The 17,143-nt window shown below is 37.7% G+C and overlaps 1 protein-coding gene across 21 annotated transcripts in view; it reads left to right on the forward strand.

Annotated features, from left to right (window-relative positions):
* Hipk (Homeodomain interacting protein kinase) overlaps positions 1–17,143 on the forward strand; it is a 38,448-nt gene that overhangs the window by 18,438 nt on the left and 2,867 nt on the right. For 8 of the 21 annotated variants that reach the window (XM_076537828.1, XM_012282928.2, XM_012282942.2 and 5 more), the window contains 7 exons: positions 84–508; positions 862–951; positions 1,352–1,624; positions 1,774–1,939; positions 2,089–2,312; positions 2,805–3,125; positions 3,962–14,495. In XM_076537828.1, the coding sequence (XP_076393943.1) occupies positions 84–508; positions 862–951; positions 1,352–1,624; positions 1,774–1,939; positions 2,089–2,312; positions 2,805–3,125; positions 3,962–4,205 (1,743 nt within the window). In that variant the 3' untranslated portion in view covers positions 4,206–14,495. Of the gene's footprint in view, positions 1–83; positions 509–861; positions 952–1,351; positions 1,625–1,773; positions 1,940–2,088; positions 2,313–2,804; positions 3,126–3,961; positions 14,496–17,143 lie in introns of those variants that run through there. The other 13 variants (XM_076537820.1, XM_076537827.1, XR_013040063.1 and 10 more) reach the window with 12 other exon arrangements.

The raw sequence follows: 17,143 nt of genomic DNA on the forward strand, positions 1-17,143 counted from the left end.
AATCTTACTGAAGATTCCCAGCCCCTATGATTTTCGTGTTTAAAACTTGTCGATTTTTAACTAATTTCCCTCGTTTTGGGAAGGATCAGCGGCCAGTATTCCCTGTCACGGAAGTCTACAATACTAGTGCCCTCGTTGAACATCCTTCACAAAGTTGGGGCAAGCGAAGCGTGACGAAACACCATCAGCATCACGTGACGGTACCACAACAGTCTCAGCACAGGCACGAGCATAAAAAGGAGACCCAGCAATTAAGTCCTGTGAAGAAGAGGGTAAAGGAAAGTACACCGCCTAGCAACATGAGACGGCATTCGCCTACGAGTGGTCACTGGCAACAACCACCTATGCAACAGCATCATCACAGCAGCAAACACAGCAGCAGCCATAACGTAGAACATCATCAAGTTACATCCGGTAGACAGCAAACCATCACGATCCACGATACTCCATCGCCAGCCGTTTCTGTTATCACGATTAGCGATAGCGAAGACGAAATACCGGGCAAATGGTAAGTTACCGTTTAACGATTTTTTGGAACTGGTACCGTCAAAAAGTAGTTAGACGCAAATACTGCCCGCAGTTTTTTTATAAGACTTATTTAACGCGAATGCAACGCGATCATTACATTCTAAGTTGGAAAATTCAGTTAGTACCTGTTCAGTTGCTTCGTGAGAACAAATTTAGTATAGCCATGTGATCATACGATGATACACGGTTTATTCAGTGTGTCTGTGTACAGACGTATCATTCTGTACAAAGTAGTCTCGCAGCCAACAAGTTTTTCGTTTATGTAGACCGTATTTATTAGTAATTTATTAGTAGAATAGAAGTAGTTGAATCATGCATGAATATCATTGACAGCTGTGAAGATCGCCAATGCGGAGCCTGTCAAAATTTGGCAACTCGCCTGTCTGGCGATGGACGTCCAGTCCGCGAGGAAGTCATTCGAAGGTACATTAATTGTAATGCAGTAACACGTAATCTTACGCACTAGTACAACGTAAAATGGTTAACGATCACTAAAGAATATGGCATCTAACACAATGCTTGTAACAAAATAACGTTCCCGAAAATTCCGAATATTTAACGAGTGCTTCGAGTATTCATGCTTGCGGGGGAAAAATTTTACAGGACAAACGATTGCACATGCTGCGTTTCAAAAATACGAATAATTCAAAGCTTGGAGCGTCGATTTTTCTCGGCTACGAACTAACAACGTTTCACTCTACAGCCTCTAGCGTTCAATGCCATTTTTTTCATGCTCTGTGTAATCTTTGTTATGAGTTCTGTGGGAAAAAGATCGGTACACTTTGTTCCCCATACAATTGACCCTATTCGTTGTTCATTTCAGTACGCAGTCAACGCCACGCGTCGTTCAACCGATCCAACAAACCCATTCGACCACTCAGCCTCATACCAACGGGCACGTTACGACGCATAGCACGTCCCAGAGGACACAACGGAAAAACATCATCAGTTGTGTAACCGTGGGTGACAGCGATGGCGAAGCTAGTCCAGGCCGAGCGCATACTCATTTGTACCAACATTTGCCGCAACATCCTCAGCATCAACAAACCACGCAGTTAATTAAACATGAGCCCCAACAACAGCACCATGTCAGCAGGTAATTAATTTTAATCGAAACGACTAATACTTTTGACTTATAAAGATATAAGAATTAAGAATATGATAGTATAAATTATGTCATTCATATCACATGACAGTATTCAGTATAGCAGTTGTGTGTGACGTCAATCTTTCTGTTGATTGCAGTAGCAGCTCCGGATATTCTTCACAGTCACAAAAGAAGCGGCTATTGGCAAAAGTACAATCCGAGTGCAATATGGTAAATGTTGCGACAAAACCAGAGCCCGGCGTCGAGTACCTCGCTCCACATCCGTGTCACGCGCCAGCCTGCAAAGAGCCACCGACCTATCAGGTTAAAAATCAATTCATTCGAATATCGATATATCTTTTTTCTTCTGTTGCGGTACTTACGTTCCTTGTGTAGGGAGAAAAATATTTGGCCAGCTGCTTGATCCCTAGTCCCCCGTTTTAGTAATCATTCTTTTGGCAATGTTTTTCTAGGATGATGCCTATGACATGCATGACTACTTCTTGCAGTATGTGACCACGAGTAGCGCGCATCCCCACCTTCAAGAGCAGCACATCGTGTACACGACCGGCACGGACAAGCGGGTATCGTGGCCTGGAAAAAGAGCCGAGTACAAACACGAATACGTTCAACCACCTGCTGCTCATTCGAGAGACCATCAGAAATGGGCGGTAGCGAATACTGTGCATCAGTATAGGTGAGCATACGCGTAGCATGTCATTTAATCAACACGCACACGAAGCATGCAGTATATCGTCTCACTGCATAGATTTAGGAGAAATAACGATAAGAGATAGAACAAATAGAGTATCGCGACAATTATGTGCACGTAGTTATCGAATGCATGTAAGTTTTCTCTTCGAACGAGAAATGACCAAACCGATGACGAGATGTGCACGCCGTCGAGACGAGCTCGGGCAAGTAAACGTAGCATGAATTTCTATATCATTCATAACCATTTGCGCTGTCACAACCCGCAGAGTAGATAAGAATTGACGTATAATTGTGATCTGTCGATAAGTTTAGCAGGTTGAGTGGTAACGCAAATGGTCAATAAGGATCTCATCCGAATAGAAACGAGATCCTCTGTCGGTTTGGTCTCTATCCTCTTAGAGAGACTTCTTAAAGTAAGTAACAGTCGCATGGAAATTGCATAACGAAGGGATGGATTTTGTTTTGGGTTTTGTAGGCAGAGCCAAGTGGTGGGTACGGCAGCCCATCCGGGTCATACCCACAGTCATCATGGGCATCCGGCCCACTTGAGTCCTGGGGGCGGTGGCGGGGGCAGAAGTCCTGCAGGGGGGCCTGTAATAGGAAGTGCCCAGCACCTGGGACAACCCCTGTACCAGGAGTACGCCCATGTGCGTTCAAGAGCCCATGCCGTGCCACCCCCGGTGTACGTAACAGCCGCTCCTTCTCAGGCTCCCACTGCTATCCAGCAGCAACAAGTGCCCACCTATCAGGGATTCACACCCGGGTGGGTACCTAGACACCTAGTTGATGCATGCATGTGTGTACCATTTATTATATTTTCGTTCTAGCGATAGTTTATCATCGTATTGTTTGTTACCTGATCGTTGTTATACCGTAGACTCGTTGCCAGTTACATTAGAGCGTTCCTATGCAACTTCGTTTCTCACTAGTTTGTCGATGGCATGTAACGTTGTAGAACGTATGATACTTTTTATTTTTTATCAGACTATATTTATTTATTTCTTCTTCACGAGACGTCACGGTGTGTAGACCGTTAGTACATTTTTAAACTTTCCACGACTTTATTAGGGATATGCATAAGTCGTCAATTAGTTTGACTTAAGTTGAGTGCTTGGCGTATATTGTACATTGTAAATTGTGGACTTATCTTTTTGAACAATAAAAGAAGCTTTTATTACTCCGAAACAAAATGGCGGACATTTGTTATTACATCGTTATCATAGCTTATCCGATAGTCGGTTGTTATTCGAATTAAGTGATACGTTTAATATGGAGTTATAGTCAGCACATTTTTATAAGAAATCGAAAGCTAATAAATATGTAAATGATTGTATTTAACTTTGAAACAATTGATTACTTATGGGTACCCCTGGTATGTAGAGTCCAGAGTATTCCTCTAGGGAAAACTTCGTTGCTCGATATAACTCGTCGATATAATGTAGTAGATTTTGTAGTAGATTTAAAAATTGCACCAACGTTTCGTGAACCTAAACAGACGACAATTCTAAGTAAAGAAAGTTATTTTTTTTGTTATATATATATATTGTTCCTTGTAAAGTCGAATGCGTATGGAACGAAGAAATAATTTTCTAAATCAAATGTTTCTCATTTTTCCTATTTTTTTTTTTCTAGAGCTTTACGGAGACTTTCTAACGTTCATCATCCCGTTTTTTACAGCTCGTCTCCATTAACGTTGTATGATTCTAGTCGAGCGTTGCCACCACCAGCTCATCACAGCTCGGCCAGGCCGTTGCTGGCAAGTCATGCAGCGCATCCACTGCCTGCACATATGCAGCCAACAGCCGTATACGGATTGGCCCCTCTTTCGCCGGCCAAACATCAATATCAACCTTCTGGTTTGTGGTTCACCGAGTAAACAAAAGAAAAATAAATTATTCCCCTGTCTGTCTGGTTTTTCAGAAGAAGCTCAAAGCGCCGTGTAACGAAGCCGCTATAGATCCGCTTCGACGCAATTTATTTCTCTGTTTTTCCCGTTGCGCGTGCTGACTTAAACGCGAGAAAACGATCGAACGAAAGGGAAAGGAGAGGGAAACAGGGAATTCAAGGATGGTTCAGTTACGTTCTTTTATCCGTGAACGAAGGGGACGATTCCGCGACGCTGTTTTATTATCAACTATGGGAAAAATAAGAAACGCAGTGAAAACGCTGATCGCCTACTACAAAATTGCTACGACTGAAAAAGAGGCTCGATCCGTGTATGTGTGCGTGTGTATGTGATCGAGTTCTTGAAACAAGATGAAGAGTCGTTTATGTCGACTTGAACTTCTTCGACAATCCGTCCTTAAGCTGCGCGATTGTCCCCTTCGAACTGCCCGCACGCAGAGAATCATTGTTTCATTTGAATGGGAGAAAAAGCGAACAGAAACATATATAGGTTGGATGATTAGTACGTAGATTCGATGGCGAAAACGAAACCAGTTCTCTTTGTTTCCGTTTCGTTCGATCACGCGAGCCGGAAACGAGAGCGCAAAATCGAAAGATAAAAGGAGAACGACGCGGAGAAAGTTTGACCGTGTTTCTTTCGTCGTCCCTCCTTTGTACGAGAACAACCAATTGCTTCGATGAATTTGTAATTTGTATTATTTGTTTGTCCAAATGTTGTTTGGTGATATACACGGTCGATGTAAACGATTTTATTCGACTTAGACGGCGCATATTATGTCGATAATAATAGGTGACGACGATATTATGCATTATTATATATATAATAATATACGCTCGACGTTTTGTGCATAAGCTTTTGGAAGAGAGAATAATATCGCGCCAAGAAATTTTTACGAACACACACACACATACAGAGACGCGTGTAGAAAAAAGTATCATGCGATGTCGTCGTGACAACGCGACGATTTAAGCTGATGAAACAAACAAATGGTCGATGTGTGTCGATGATTCGACAAAACTGTTCTGTACTTCGGTGTGCAACAGTTGTATCGATGAATTTCAATTTTTTCTTTCGAGCTTTTACGTAACGGGAATAAGTTTGCATTTCTTTTTTTGTAAATGATACGTCTCCGAACGCGTATCATGCACACACGTTCTTGAATGCTCGTTAACAAACTTATCCTCAACTCGGTAGAATTCATGATAATTTTTTTTTGTTGCTCGTTGAATTTCGACCGAATGGATTTTTGTTCACGAGCGTGTACTGATATGCTTTTTGACAGATATCAAGAGCGTTCTCTTCTGTGAAGTGGACCATCGTCGATGGTGATTCCCGTTTCGTATACACATATACACGTATTACATAGAAACACACATACAGACAGTTTTGAAATTTACCATTGATGAATTTTTAAAATGTGTTCGAAGTTTTATCGATGATAGGGAGGGTTCGTGTTGTCTTAAGCATGGGTGATGTATTCGAGCACCCATCTTTTTTGAAGTTTGAGATTTCGATGTCCATTTCGATTGGAACGTGTGTAATTCTCGTTATTGACAAAAGCTGTGCCTACTCGCAGCAGCCTCAACACTATTTATTTTTATTAAGTGATTCTTATTGTCGTCATCGTAATTACTATTAATTATTATAATTACTATTACTACTACTACTACTACTACTACTATTATTATTATTGCAATTAGGCATCACTGATTTTAAGATAATTTTATTAGACAGTTCGCAGATTTTTTCGTAGGTACCACGTTCTCTGATTAGAATTCGTTTCAAGTAGGATTTCATCTTTTCATTTAATTCGTTTCAGTGTTTTGCATTTCATCGAGAGTTGTAGAGTTCAAGAATGTACTTTGTTCACGTACATTGCACAAATCTCTGGTTTATATAATTAGCATGATCAACAAGGAGGGTGTGAGAAATTCGTTCGGTGTCTGGTGAGATTATAAAAAAGAGAAAACGAAGCCTTCATTGCAAATGTTACGATGTCGAATGGCACACACATACACACAGTACTTTCATATATATTCTGGTGCGAAGTTCTTTTTTTCTAGCAATTTCCTCTACGTTTACATTCGTGGAATCATGTTCTTCCTTCGCGCACTTTGTCCACGTCAGTGTAAAAAGAGAGCAGTTTCCATTGTCTCGTAATTCTTCATACCGCATTCGATGTAGATGTGCATGAACGTCGATTTTGTACATAATCATCCGGAGATATCTATCTTCCTATTATCTTTTTTCGATGTTCGACAACTCCGAGGGGTGGATCGCACGCGCCATTCTTCGACTCGCAACACTTTCGAAAATAAAACTAAAAAAATATGAAAGGTTTCTCTCCCGCGTGCTGACGTGTGTATCTCGTGGATTTTTTAAATGGAATGACGCTTAGGCATTGTTTTGCTAATTATTTTATATACATAGCTGTATGATAAACGTACGGGATATCAGCCGTGGTATGTTGATTAGAGTGATCCATGTCCAGAGTTTAATTAGGAGTATTTTACACGTAGAACGAGCAAGTGTGATTGAGCAAGTGAGACGAATGCATGCGCGGTGTGTGATGAATGGTACAAGTGAATTTTTAGGTACGTTACTATAATCACAAAGAAAAATCTTTTTAATAGATACGACGGTGCTGCCAATTCAATAATTTCAATTGATATTAAATTTCAACGGGGGCACTTTTAACACCTTGCTCGCTGTTACTTTATGTAAATTATTTTACCGTCAGATTAATCTGGAAATCAATTTAGAAATTTTCAAGTTTATACCTTTGAAATGCGGGATTTGTTATATTTGTTCTTAGTCTACTGCACCTTAGTGTTCACTTCGGTTCGTTTCGACACAGTTCGGCTCGAGTCGGCCCCTCCCACTTTTGAAGCTACCTTTGCACGCAGGTGTACACTATGGCAGGTGTACAGCGCGAACTCATACGCCTACAGACGCTAGTTTCATCTATGTTAAATAAAATGAGCTGGTAAGGTGTTAAAAAATGGAACTATACTTTCTCAAAACCAAAAGGCTCCTTTCTTTTAACCGTACCAAATTGCTGTGCAGCCCGTCAGAACGATTGGCCTCGGTAATTTTTATTTGCACGATACAAAAGGAAAAATTGTGTAACCAAGTCGATGTGCCTGTTTAACGATTAATCATATTACACTGAAGATTTGTATTTACTGCAAAGGAGAAAATAGGACCGCCTCTTTGATACACGTATTTAACTGAGATCGCAGTAAAACAAAATGAAATTACAATCAACGTAAGTGTTGCGTGTTAATATCAACAATACACGTTTACGAATACGATATATATATTATTAATTAACACAAGCACGTTTGCGCGCCTATACATGTACATATATTATACGTATGCTTCCATGTAAGCCATGTAGAAATTTAATCGCGTAGAGGAAAAACATTACCCTACCATCTTTTCTCCGTAAGTCGTGAGATAAAAAGAAGTCATATCCTTAGATTTCGCGTTCCATTTAAAAGGAACAAAACTGTTGATGCGCGTGTAATGTATTATAAAACATTAGTTCTCTTTTCTTTTTTCTTCTTCGAACTCGTACATGATGCACAAAGCAACACACGTATAGATTGTATGTATACACGTGACGATCATACGCATATTATAGTCATATCATGCTTCATTTTCGCATCTGTATCGTTCGTTTGCGTGGATAGACGGGAGAAAAGAAAAGCTTTCAGTCAGGTTCGTCGGGTTTCTCATCCAAAGAGCTGGTTTTGACTGACGATATTGTAACATTTATTAACCTTGTTTTTTATTTCTTTGTAACGTTAGCGCATTAAGACTGTAATTGTCGAACCGTGTCCGGATTAACTGCTGATATATATATATATGTATGTATGTGTATGTATATTACCGTAGATGTATATTGTTATTTTAATTAGTTTCACGTTGTTATCGATGTACGAGTAAAAAGAAAAAACACAAAGTATTTGGGTGTAGATTTTTTGTTTAGCTCGCTCGGAGCCGTTACTCTCTTTAACTCTTAGAATATCGTGATCGATGTCATTACTACTAATATTAGAAAAAATGCTTATCGATTATAGAAAATGTATACTATTACGCACGCGGTTATACGTTCATTTTGTTTCTCTTTAATTTTAGTTTCGATAGAATCGTCAGTCAGTACAAGCTCACAGTCATATTTAACTAACTCCTCAGTCGTTATTATTTTTTAATGGGGGACAAAAATAGTAAAAAAAGAACACGTTGATGGATACGTGTAGTAACATGTATACCCGAAGGTTCAGAGAGGAAGAAAAGCATACCGTAATCGTAACGATGATGGTTCTAGTTGTGATATTTTATTAATTATAGTGTCGATATACGTGCGTTATCCTTGGTCTGCTTTCTCGAAAAGACCCAGTTTCCCATCTTCACGTGGACAGTTTCGAAAATTATTTCCGATACGCTGCTCTTCATCCGTTCATTCGAATTTCACTTTTCTTGCAGGGTAGAACTCCTCATTCACTCATTCGGAATTTGGACATTTCGATAGGGGTAAATTTCAGAATCATGAGAAGTTGAGAATTCGTAATTTCAAAAGACATAGTTGATACTGTAGGAATTTTCAGATTTGTAAATGAAAAGAAATTCACAAATGTGAATAAAGGGGATTCTACCTTTCGCCCGTGTTTCATCGCAAATCACAAATTCTCATACAAAGATAAATCGAAATTGAGCCGCGAGCGTAACAGTTTACCTCTTCCTTTCGACACCCCTATTTACACGCTCGAAGCTAGAGATATATACGATTATTTGAATCGTTTTTAAATTTGTACATAGGTTTCTTAATCGCATCAGGGCTAGGATAAAGGGCTAGGGGGGTTTGTGCGTGATTTCTTAGTGTCTAGGTGTAGTGCCTAAAATGTTAACGAGATTGTGTCCAATAGTAAATTTTATTTAGCGTGGAATCTCTAAACGATCGATACGGCGTCCTCAAACGGAACAGAGGCATCGTCTCGCATAAAATTGGTCAACAAAGAACATATTTTTGTAAGTTGATGCTTCGTTCCTTTTGAGAATGCTGGAAATTACGAATGGGGATGTTGAAGACAGCTGTTCGCGTTAAAATGAGATAGGACAAAGAACACGAGAGGAAAAAGGAATCAAAGGGACATCCACGGATAGGATTACGTTTCTTCGTGGATTTAGGATTTAATGTTCATCGCGTTGTATGAATAGTTCATATGAAATTATATTATATATATATTATATATATATACATTATATCATTGTAACAAACAAAGTAACTGACTTTTTTGCGAGGAAATAGCGGTAGTTATAATAAATATATATATATACATATATATATATATATATATATAGGAGAGAACATATTTTTGGAGTTACTACTAGAGGATTGATATCGTAATTGTGCTTTGTAAGTTCTTAAAAAAGAAACGTCTTCTTACGTTATTGGTATTGAAATCGTCGAGGAGGATTGTTCGCGATCGGACCGCATTTACATCGATTTGTTCAAAAGAATTATTTTTTAGAACTTTGCTCACACAATCCATTCACACTGAAAACTTCAACGAATTCGTTTAACACTTTCGAGGGTTATGACCCTCGCTGTAACTTGTGATTACACAGTTGGAAAGTGTCAAGCGTGATTCAGTCATCGAATGACGACGCTGACCCAAGGAAGTACGTCGTGTAATTTCCAAACGATTGAAATTTCCAAATTTCCATCACTGGAAAAATGTCTAAAGAAATAGTGCAAAATTCAGATAACGAGACTGAGAATTTTTTTCCTTTCAGTTCGTATTAAATTTGGGTCATTTTCGCCATTCGTGGATCGACACTTTGACGATCGTTAGTTTTACGAAATCTGTCGTTCGTGGAATGACTTTAATATCTAAATGGAGCCTACTCGCTAATATCAGAAGGTTCCAATATACACTGTAAAATGACTAATTTTTAAATCGCAATCGACAATTGCTACAGTACGTAGAAATAGACTTAAAGTTCATCGTCAAAGTGTCGAAAGAAACAGATCTGTTATTACGAGAATCATTCGTTCTTTTTTCGTCGCTACGAGTAAATGATGTCCGATTAAGCAAAGTAGAAGCGTAACAAAGAAAAAACTAGGAAAAAAGAAAGAAAAATTAGGCTAGAATCGACGATTCACCTATCTGACTGTTCTTCGATGTTCTTAAATGTTCACTATTATACTATGGTAATATGTCGCAGAATAATATTAACGGTAGTACTTGTATTATAAAAAAGTTTGTCGATCTTTAATGCATAATGCTAATCTTAAGGATTTAATTGTAGCTTCGAAAGAGGACAACCAACTCGTGTAAAATGTTAAAAAAATTAACACACAAACACATCACTGCTTAGACGTTGTTATTATAGTTATCGTTAACGATATTTCTCGTCTTTATTGGGTGAAGGAATTTTTTAGATCGATAATTAATCACGGCTTTGGCGTTAGCTGAATAATAGTCTTCGCTGTCGATGAAAGTAGGAAATTTCGTGTTTCGATGTTCGTACGATTTATCAAATATTTTTTTCTGATTCTTTGTGTTTCTTCGCTTAGGGACTCGATCGATCCTTTCGTAGAAACTTTCGAAGTAGGACAAGTTTTTCTACCAGGTCTCTTCGTCTTCGAAACGTTTAGGGAGTTTTAAATACCGTTCGCTGAAATCGTATTAATATCAACATTAAAAATACAGTTTCTTTATGTTGCCACTCGTGTGGCAATGGTTCCGAGATCTAAACCACAATTATCAAAGGTGGCAACATAACGAAAGTTTACTCTATTAATATTAATATTGTTGCGCCGAGGTGTTCCCTCTCGAGTTGCCATAATCGATTGCAATACACAAATTTAAAGCAACGAGAACGATTTATTGAAATATACAAAGTATTCACACGTCTGAATCTTTCGAGGTCTGGCGCGGTTCTGATATTCAAACACCGCGGTTGCTCCCAGCTACCGGAAGTTCTGGCCACTCGATCCGCTCGTCCTGACGACTTCCACGGACCTCTTCAATTCGTAGCCAGGACTAGCTTCACTTCTTCAATCGCGAAGCTGGCTTCACGTCGCAACAATATTAATATTCACGTCCAAGCACCACAGTTTCGACAACATTTTAAAGTAATCCTTTTTCTCAGACAATTCTCAAAACTATCAAATTATTATTTCCCCCGGAAGTGATTTGCAGCGAACGCGTTGAAAATACAGAGAAAATATAAGACAAGTAGAGAAAACAGGTCTATTTAAAACTGTTCTAGTAATATAGAGTTTTCTACGATCGTATGGATAAGCCGGAAACTTGCTGTCGCAGATTCAAGTCTATTCACTATAATGGCTAGTACTGTACATTTATATACCGTATGTTGAATGTTCGTCTTTTGTGTATTTTAATTGTACTATGATAGTGGTAGCGTCATTTATACTATTATTAATAATCGTTAACCATCGTGATTAACACGAAACACTGATTTATTAACGGAGACGTTTTCAACCCCCTTGCTGCGTCATTCAGGACTTATTGTACAGAAAAATGACTTTATTATGTGATATCGTAAATTTCTTTCGTCTGATATAATTTGGGAAGCTTCAATGAACTCGAGGTTATGCGTGACGCGGCAGGGGGTTGACACTTTGATGGTCCACGTACTGATTCTTTACTCACAATGTAAGACTTTGAGAAATAGTTCGCTGTGAATAACGTAGCTCTGTGAAATATAAATTTATCAATAGTCATTTTAGACAGAATATGAAATTATGAAATGTGACCGTCAAAGTGTGTTTTCTTTTCTACGAAAGATTTGCATATAGCATGTGTACAGGTTCGTTTCAATCTTCCACAATGACAGTGATCGAACGTATTCGTTCTTTTTTCTCTTTTCGTTGATCGAAAGAAGGTCTTGGTTCGAAAGAAGAATGGCTGGTTCTAAAAATCTTTCGAAATGATCGTCGTAACGGTTTCAGTCAGAATCTCCTTTTCTTCTTCTAAATTTCCTATATTTTCGTAGCGTGTTTCCGCGATGAATTTTCATCAAGCATTGCCTTATCGCGATTGTTACATTACCATCGATATATATGTATATAATGTAGTTACACTCATTACACGTAACACACGTATACACACACGTTGAGAAGATAAGCGCGCCGTCGATTAATGTTTGCCAAAACTTCTTTATTCGTGTGGATGTAACAGCTGTATAAATGTGTAAATTATCATCGACACGTGCATTCGAATTTAGCCACGAATTTAGCAAACTTCGCTGTTTCGAGGTTCAACAATTTTTTGTCATTGAAAGAATTCAAAAATTTGACCTTTGACAATTCGATTTGAGAATTTAAATTATTACAAAAACTGAAATAATTGTAATTGCAGTATTTTCGCTATCCTGACACCTAAATCAAACATGGCGTCGGCACTGAATGTCCATCTGACTCCATTAAACTCCCGATTAAATTATATGTATAATTTATATATTCAGAAAGGAATTTAAACGTGACTACAATACGAATGCATCGTCTCTTCGTACATCCAGCAACATAGACCCCGATAAATCGATCGCCCAAATCGTTAAAGACGAAGTTTCTAAACGGCGGTATTTAGCGTATAGAACAAAAGAGCGAAGAGTGTTTTTTTCGTTTGTTTTTAAAGCTTTCGCAGGAAGTCTGTCTGTCTCAAAGTATTAAAACTCTCAGGCTGCGCCCGATGGCGCACAGTCGAGGAGTCGTCAGATGAAGATGGTGTTCAACCGATAACCTTTATCGTTTATTCCTTTCCGTAAACTCGAGAATTTCATTAAAAGATACGTGCGTACAAGAAATAATCGTAGAAAAGTTCGGCAATCGATTGATTTAGCAGTAGAGCGTGCCTTATATCCATACTGGATTTTTCTACATTTCCGTTCGACCAATTTGAACGTTTCTTTTACTCGGTTATCTCGTTGAACACCACGTCTCTCTATTTCTCTCTATACATATTATATATATACATCTATACATACCGTGTAATTAAAAAAAAAAACTGAAAAAGAAACAAGAAAAGGGAGAAAATATTCATTGCTTGCGCGTGCGACGAATTATTTCAGAGGTCGACCAGAGTACAAAGCGTAGGTTTAGTTTGGTCTCGGAAATAGTTTGCGCACGTTTACGAAATATACATAATAATTCTACTACGAAATGTCAAAGTGTCGAACGTTAGAGAACCAATCGTCAAGTAAGAGAACACTGCGTTACGATCATATTGTTATCGAGCTGCGAGTCTTGTCAGTTTGGCTTTTGTATACACGACAATAAACGACGGAAAGAAACGAGAAATCAATCAGCAGATAAATCAAAACATAGGCTTTAAATTGTGAACTCCAACGTGCGAGTGATTTACGTAATGCAACCGGTCCCAAAACTCGTCATACTTGATGCAACCGGTGATCGTATCGGAGTGTCAGATTGTCTTTCAAACGGCCAAAATTCTAATTCTAGCTCGTTTACTATCGCAAAATGTTGCAACCTAATAATTTTATGATCAACTTAATATGAATTGTAATTTTGTGATAATTTTAATGTAAGTGAACTTATATTGCCACTGATGTCAAAATTGTCGAAGTATGTTGAGTAAAATTAAAACGCGTGAATGTGTGGGTAAGAAGTATATGACGTGGCAGTATGAGACCGTTAAAATTCTGAGTCGCAAGATTCTGTAAAAAGATTAGTTAATTCTGATAGTAGCGAGCTTCGAATTTGTTCGACAAGAAATAGAATCTTACTTGAACGAACGTTTCTCGATTTTTAAGTCGCGCGCCGTAGGTGCACATATTATATCCTGGGGGCAAGAAGTCTATTTGATATTTATATTTTAATATACACGGGCCGATTATATATATATAATTAGCGTATATGTAATTATTATTCGATAACCTCGACGAGTTGCTGGTCCAGAAATTGCAAACTGTTTGAAAGTTCGGAAAATGTGGACGAGCAGGTTGCCGAGTCGAGAACCACGATTTTCTGTATATTACTGTAGTATAATAATCAAACACTAAAGACTAATGCTTAAGGTGATCGAGATATTGCGTAATGTATTCGAGATATTGCTATGCAGCCTGGAAAATGATAAAAAAAGATGTGAACGTTTGATGCAAATGAAAGAGAGGTACACGTAGAGCGATACAGGCATCACTGTGTTTTAAATGGTTAATAAATACAGACGTGTCCGTGTTTTCGCTCGGACACCTTTTTTGAACAGAGTTCGCTGTGTTACGGTTGTATTATAATTTCTCGTTGTCAAATTCCTATTTTTATTTTCGCTCTCCACTTTCCACGCGTGTCCCCAGTCGATTCATATTAAACATATGAAGATTCAAATCACACGTAATCGACGTACCTGTTTGTATATCAAAGCAACCGTTCGATCGATCCAACGAATCGATCAACGTGGAACACTGATCAAAAGAGTTTAGAGTAAACGAAAAACGTCCCTTTTTTATAACTTTGCATCGAATTCAGCGAACTCCATGAATTCTGTCGAACAGATGAGACAATATTAAACCCTCTTTCCACACCTGTTTCTTCTATCCTCTGGCATGCTTTTATTAACACTGGAATAACCGAGTGACGAATTTTCGATTTTTTATTTTTATACTTCGCTACGCTCACTCGGGGATTGGGGAATTTCAGAATTTTCAAATCCGAGAATTTGTAATGTGGTGATTCAAGAAAACATATTTTGGGAACTGAGTAGTTGAAAATTTTGGAGTTTGAAATATAGGAATATGAAAATTTAAAAATTTGATGAAACTTGAAAATTTGCATTTGGAAGTTTGAAAACTTTAATATGGAAATTGAAGGTCTTTCGTTTATAATTTAATTTGCGTTAAAAACAGACGTTCAACATCGGTTGTTCTAGCGTTAACGCGATACTATTCACGAAACAGTTTCACCCGTGTATATAGCCGCAGATTTTTACGAAGCTCTTAACTAGATATGTTTAGAACCGTAATTCGTGTGTACGATAGAATAGAATGATAGAGAGAAAAGGAGATTTAGCGCAGACTAAACAGCGAACAAACAAATTTAACACTTCTTGTACGATACAAAATTGTTGTGTACTCTTCGACGTAAGTTTCTCGTAGTTTTTTCAATCGTTAGACGATAAGGATAAATATCTGTCCTAAGTAACCGACCAAATGGATAATAGTTATCTTTCGGAATGCTATGGTAAGACCGGTTTCAATTTTTATTTATTTATTTATTACGATTACCGTTCTTTTTCGTTGCAAACGCGGGAAACGATTTCAAAACTCAAGAAAACGAAAGAGATTCGACGACGATAGAAAAATCGAGGATCAGATTTTTTCAAGAGAAAAACGATTTTTGTCATCTCTGTTTAGAAACGAAAGTGGGGTAGTTGTTATTCTTTAGTTTATGGGCATTCAACACTTCGTTTTGTTTTTCGAACAATTCTGTTTTTGTTCGGTGTTAGAAATTGGAGTTCTTAGATCTAAGAAAAAGTTTCATTTCTCTTCGTTCATTCTTGTTTGTTTCATTTCTCGAAAGTGTGTATCGTTCACCTAGATAGTACAACAAGAGTAGAAGTTCCTCGCAAAATACGCTATGAAACAGGACTGTTTTTCATTACGAAACGCGTTCTAAATATCCGTGTAAACGATAATTACAAACATTAGGTGTAGCGGTTCGAATAGAAGAATTTTTTAAATACACAAGCTTCTATCTGTCGCGATACTATGATCGTTTCTCTTCGATCGACGATTGAAAATTGCCTCGATACGAAAGTATTTCGAATTTATGCAATTCAAATACAAATTACTAAGTAAAAAGTTTTCCCGTGTCATTCGTTTTTTTCAGTTACCGACTTACACATTCGTTCACAATATTTTTTGGATTAACAAAAGCAACATATTTTCTAAAAAATAAAAATTGGTAACTAATAAATTTTCTATAATTATAAGGAAATTTTTAGAATTCAAGCTTCCATGAATTTATAATTTGGCTCCATAAAAAATTGTCCACATATGAACAAATGTGTCAGTCAACGGGTGTTAAAAATTATTTATTTAAAAAGAAGAGAACTCGTTCGAGAAATTTCATTTACATTCGTTAACATGTTGTCTGCCATATGCTTAATATAATTCGAATAGCTGGTAATTACTTAATTCAGAATATCGTGGATCTTTTGAACAGTCTAATTCTAATAATCTAAATGTTTCTTTGACTGAATTACTTACGGCAGTCAACATGTTAATTTAATTTTTTAATCCTTGAGATAAGAATAATTTCACGTACTGTCTAAGCATGCGACTGAATAATCAACCTGAAATTATTGCAATATCGCGTAACACGGTAGAGAATAATAGTCAACGATTGTATAAAGAGTACGACATTTATGAGCATTGTTATATAAATATATATATATGTATAAATACGTATACTTGTAATAATTGATAAAACCAGGGTAAACATTATTATTATTTGTGTGTGTAATATTTAAAGAGCGCCCCGTGTGCGGTTCACCGCTCACGATGGTTCCGTGTGTGTCTCTGTAATAGTAAATATGCGTGTTTGCACTTAAGAAATAGAGGAGAGAAAACTGTACATTATATTATTAATAATAATAACGATAAATACGCCCGACACACATCTTACTGTAAATAACAACGGTAATAAGTAAAGAAAAACATTTACGAGGCTGTTTCTCGATTCGTTGACTGCGCCATTACGCTCGCGCGAACGCGTCGAGGAACAAGATTTAAAATTAACATTTAACAAAAAAGAATAACGGTACGAAACAAAGTAGCGTTGCGTGTAACGTTGAGAGAAGAAAAACAAGTAACTTGGTAGACTGTCGTAGATTTTATTATTCGTTATTATTGCTCCT

This window comes from Megachile rotundata, chromosome 12 (assembly GCF_050947335.1).
Source record: "Megachile rotundata isolate GNS110a chromosome 12, iyMegRotu1, whole genome shotgun sequence".
In the NCBI taxonomy this organism is placed as follows: Eukaryota; Metazoa; Arthropoda; class Insecta; order Hymenoptera; family Megachilidae; genus Megachile; species Megachile rotundata.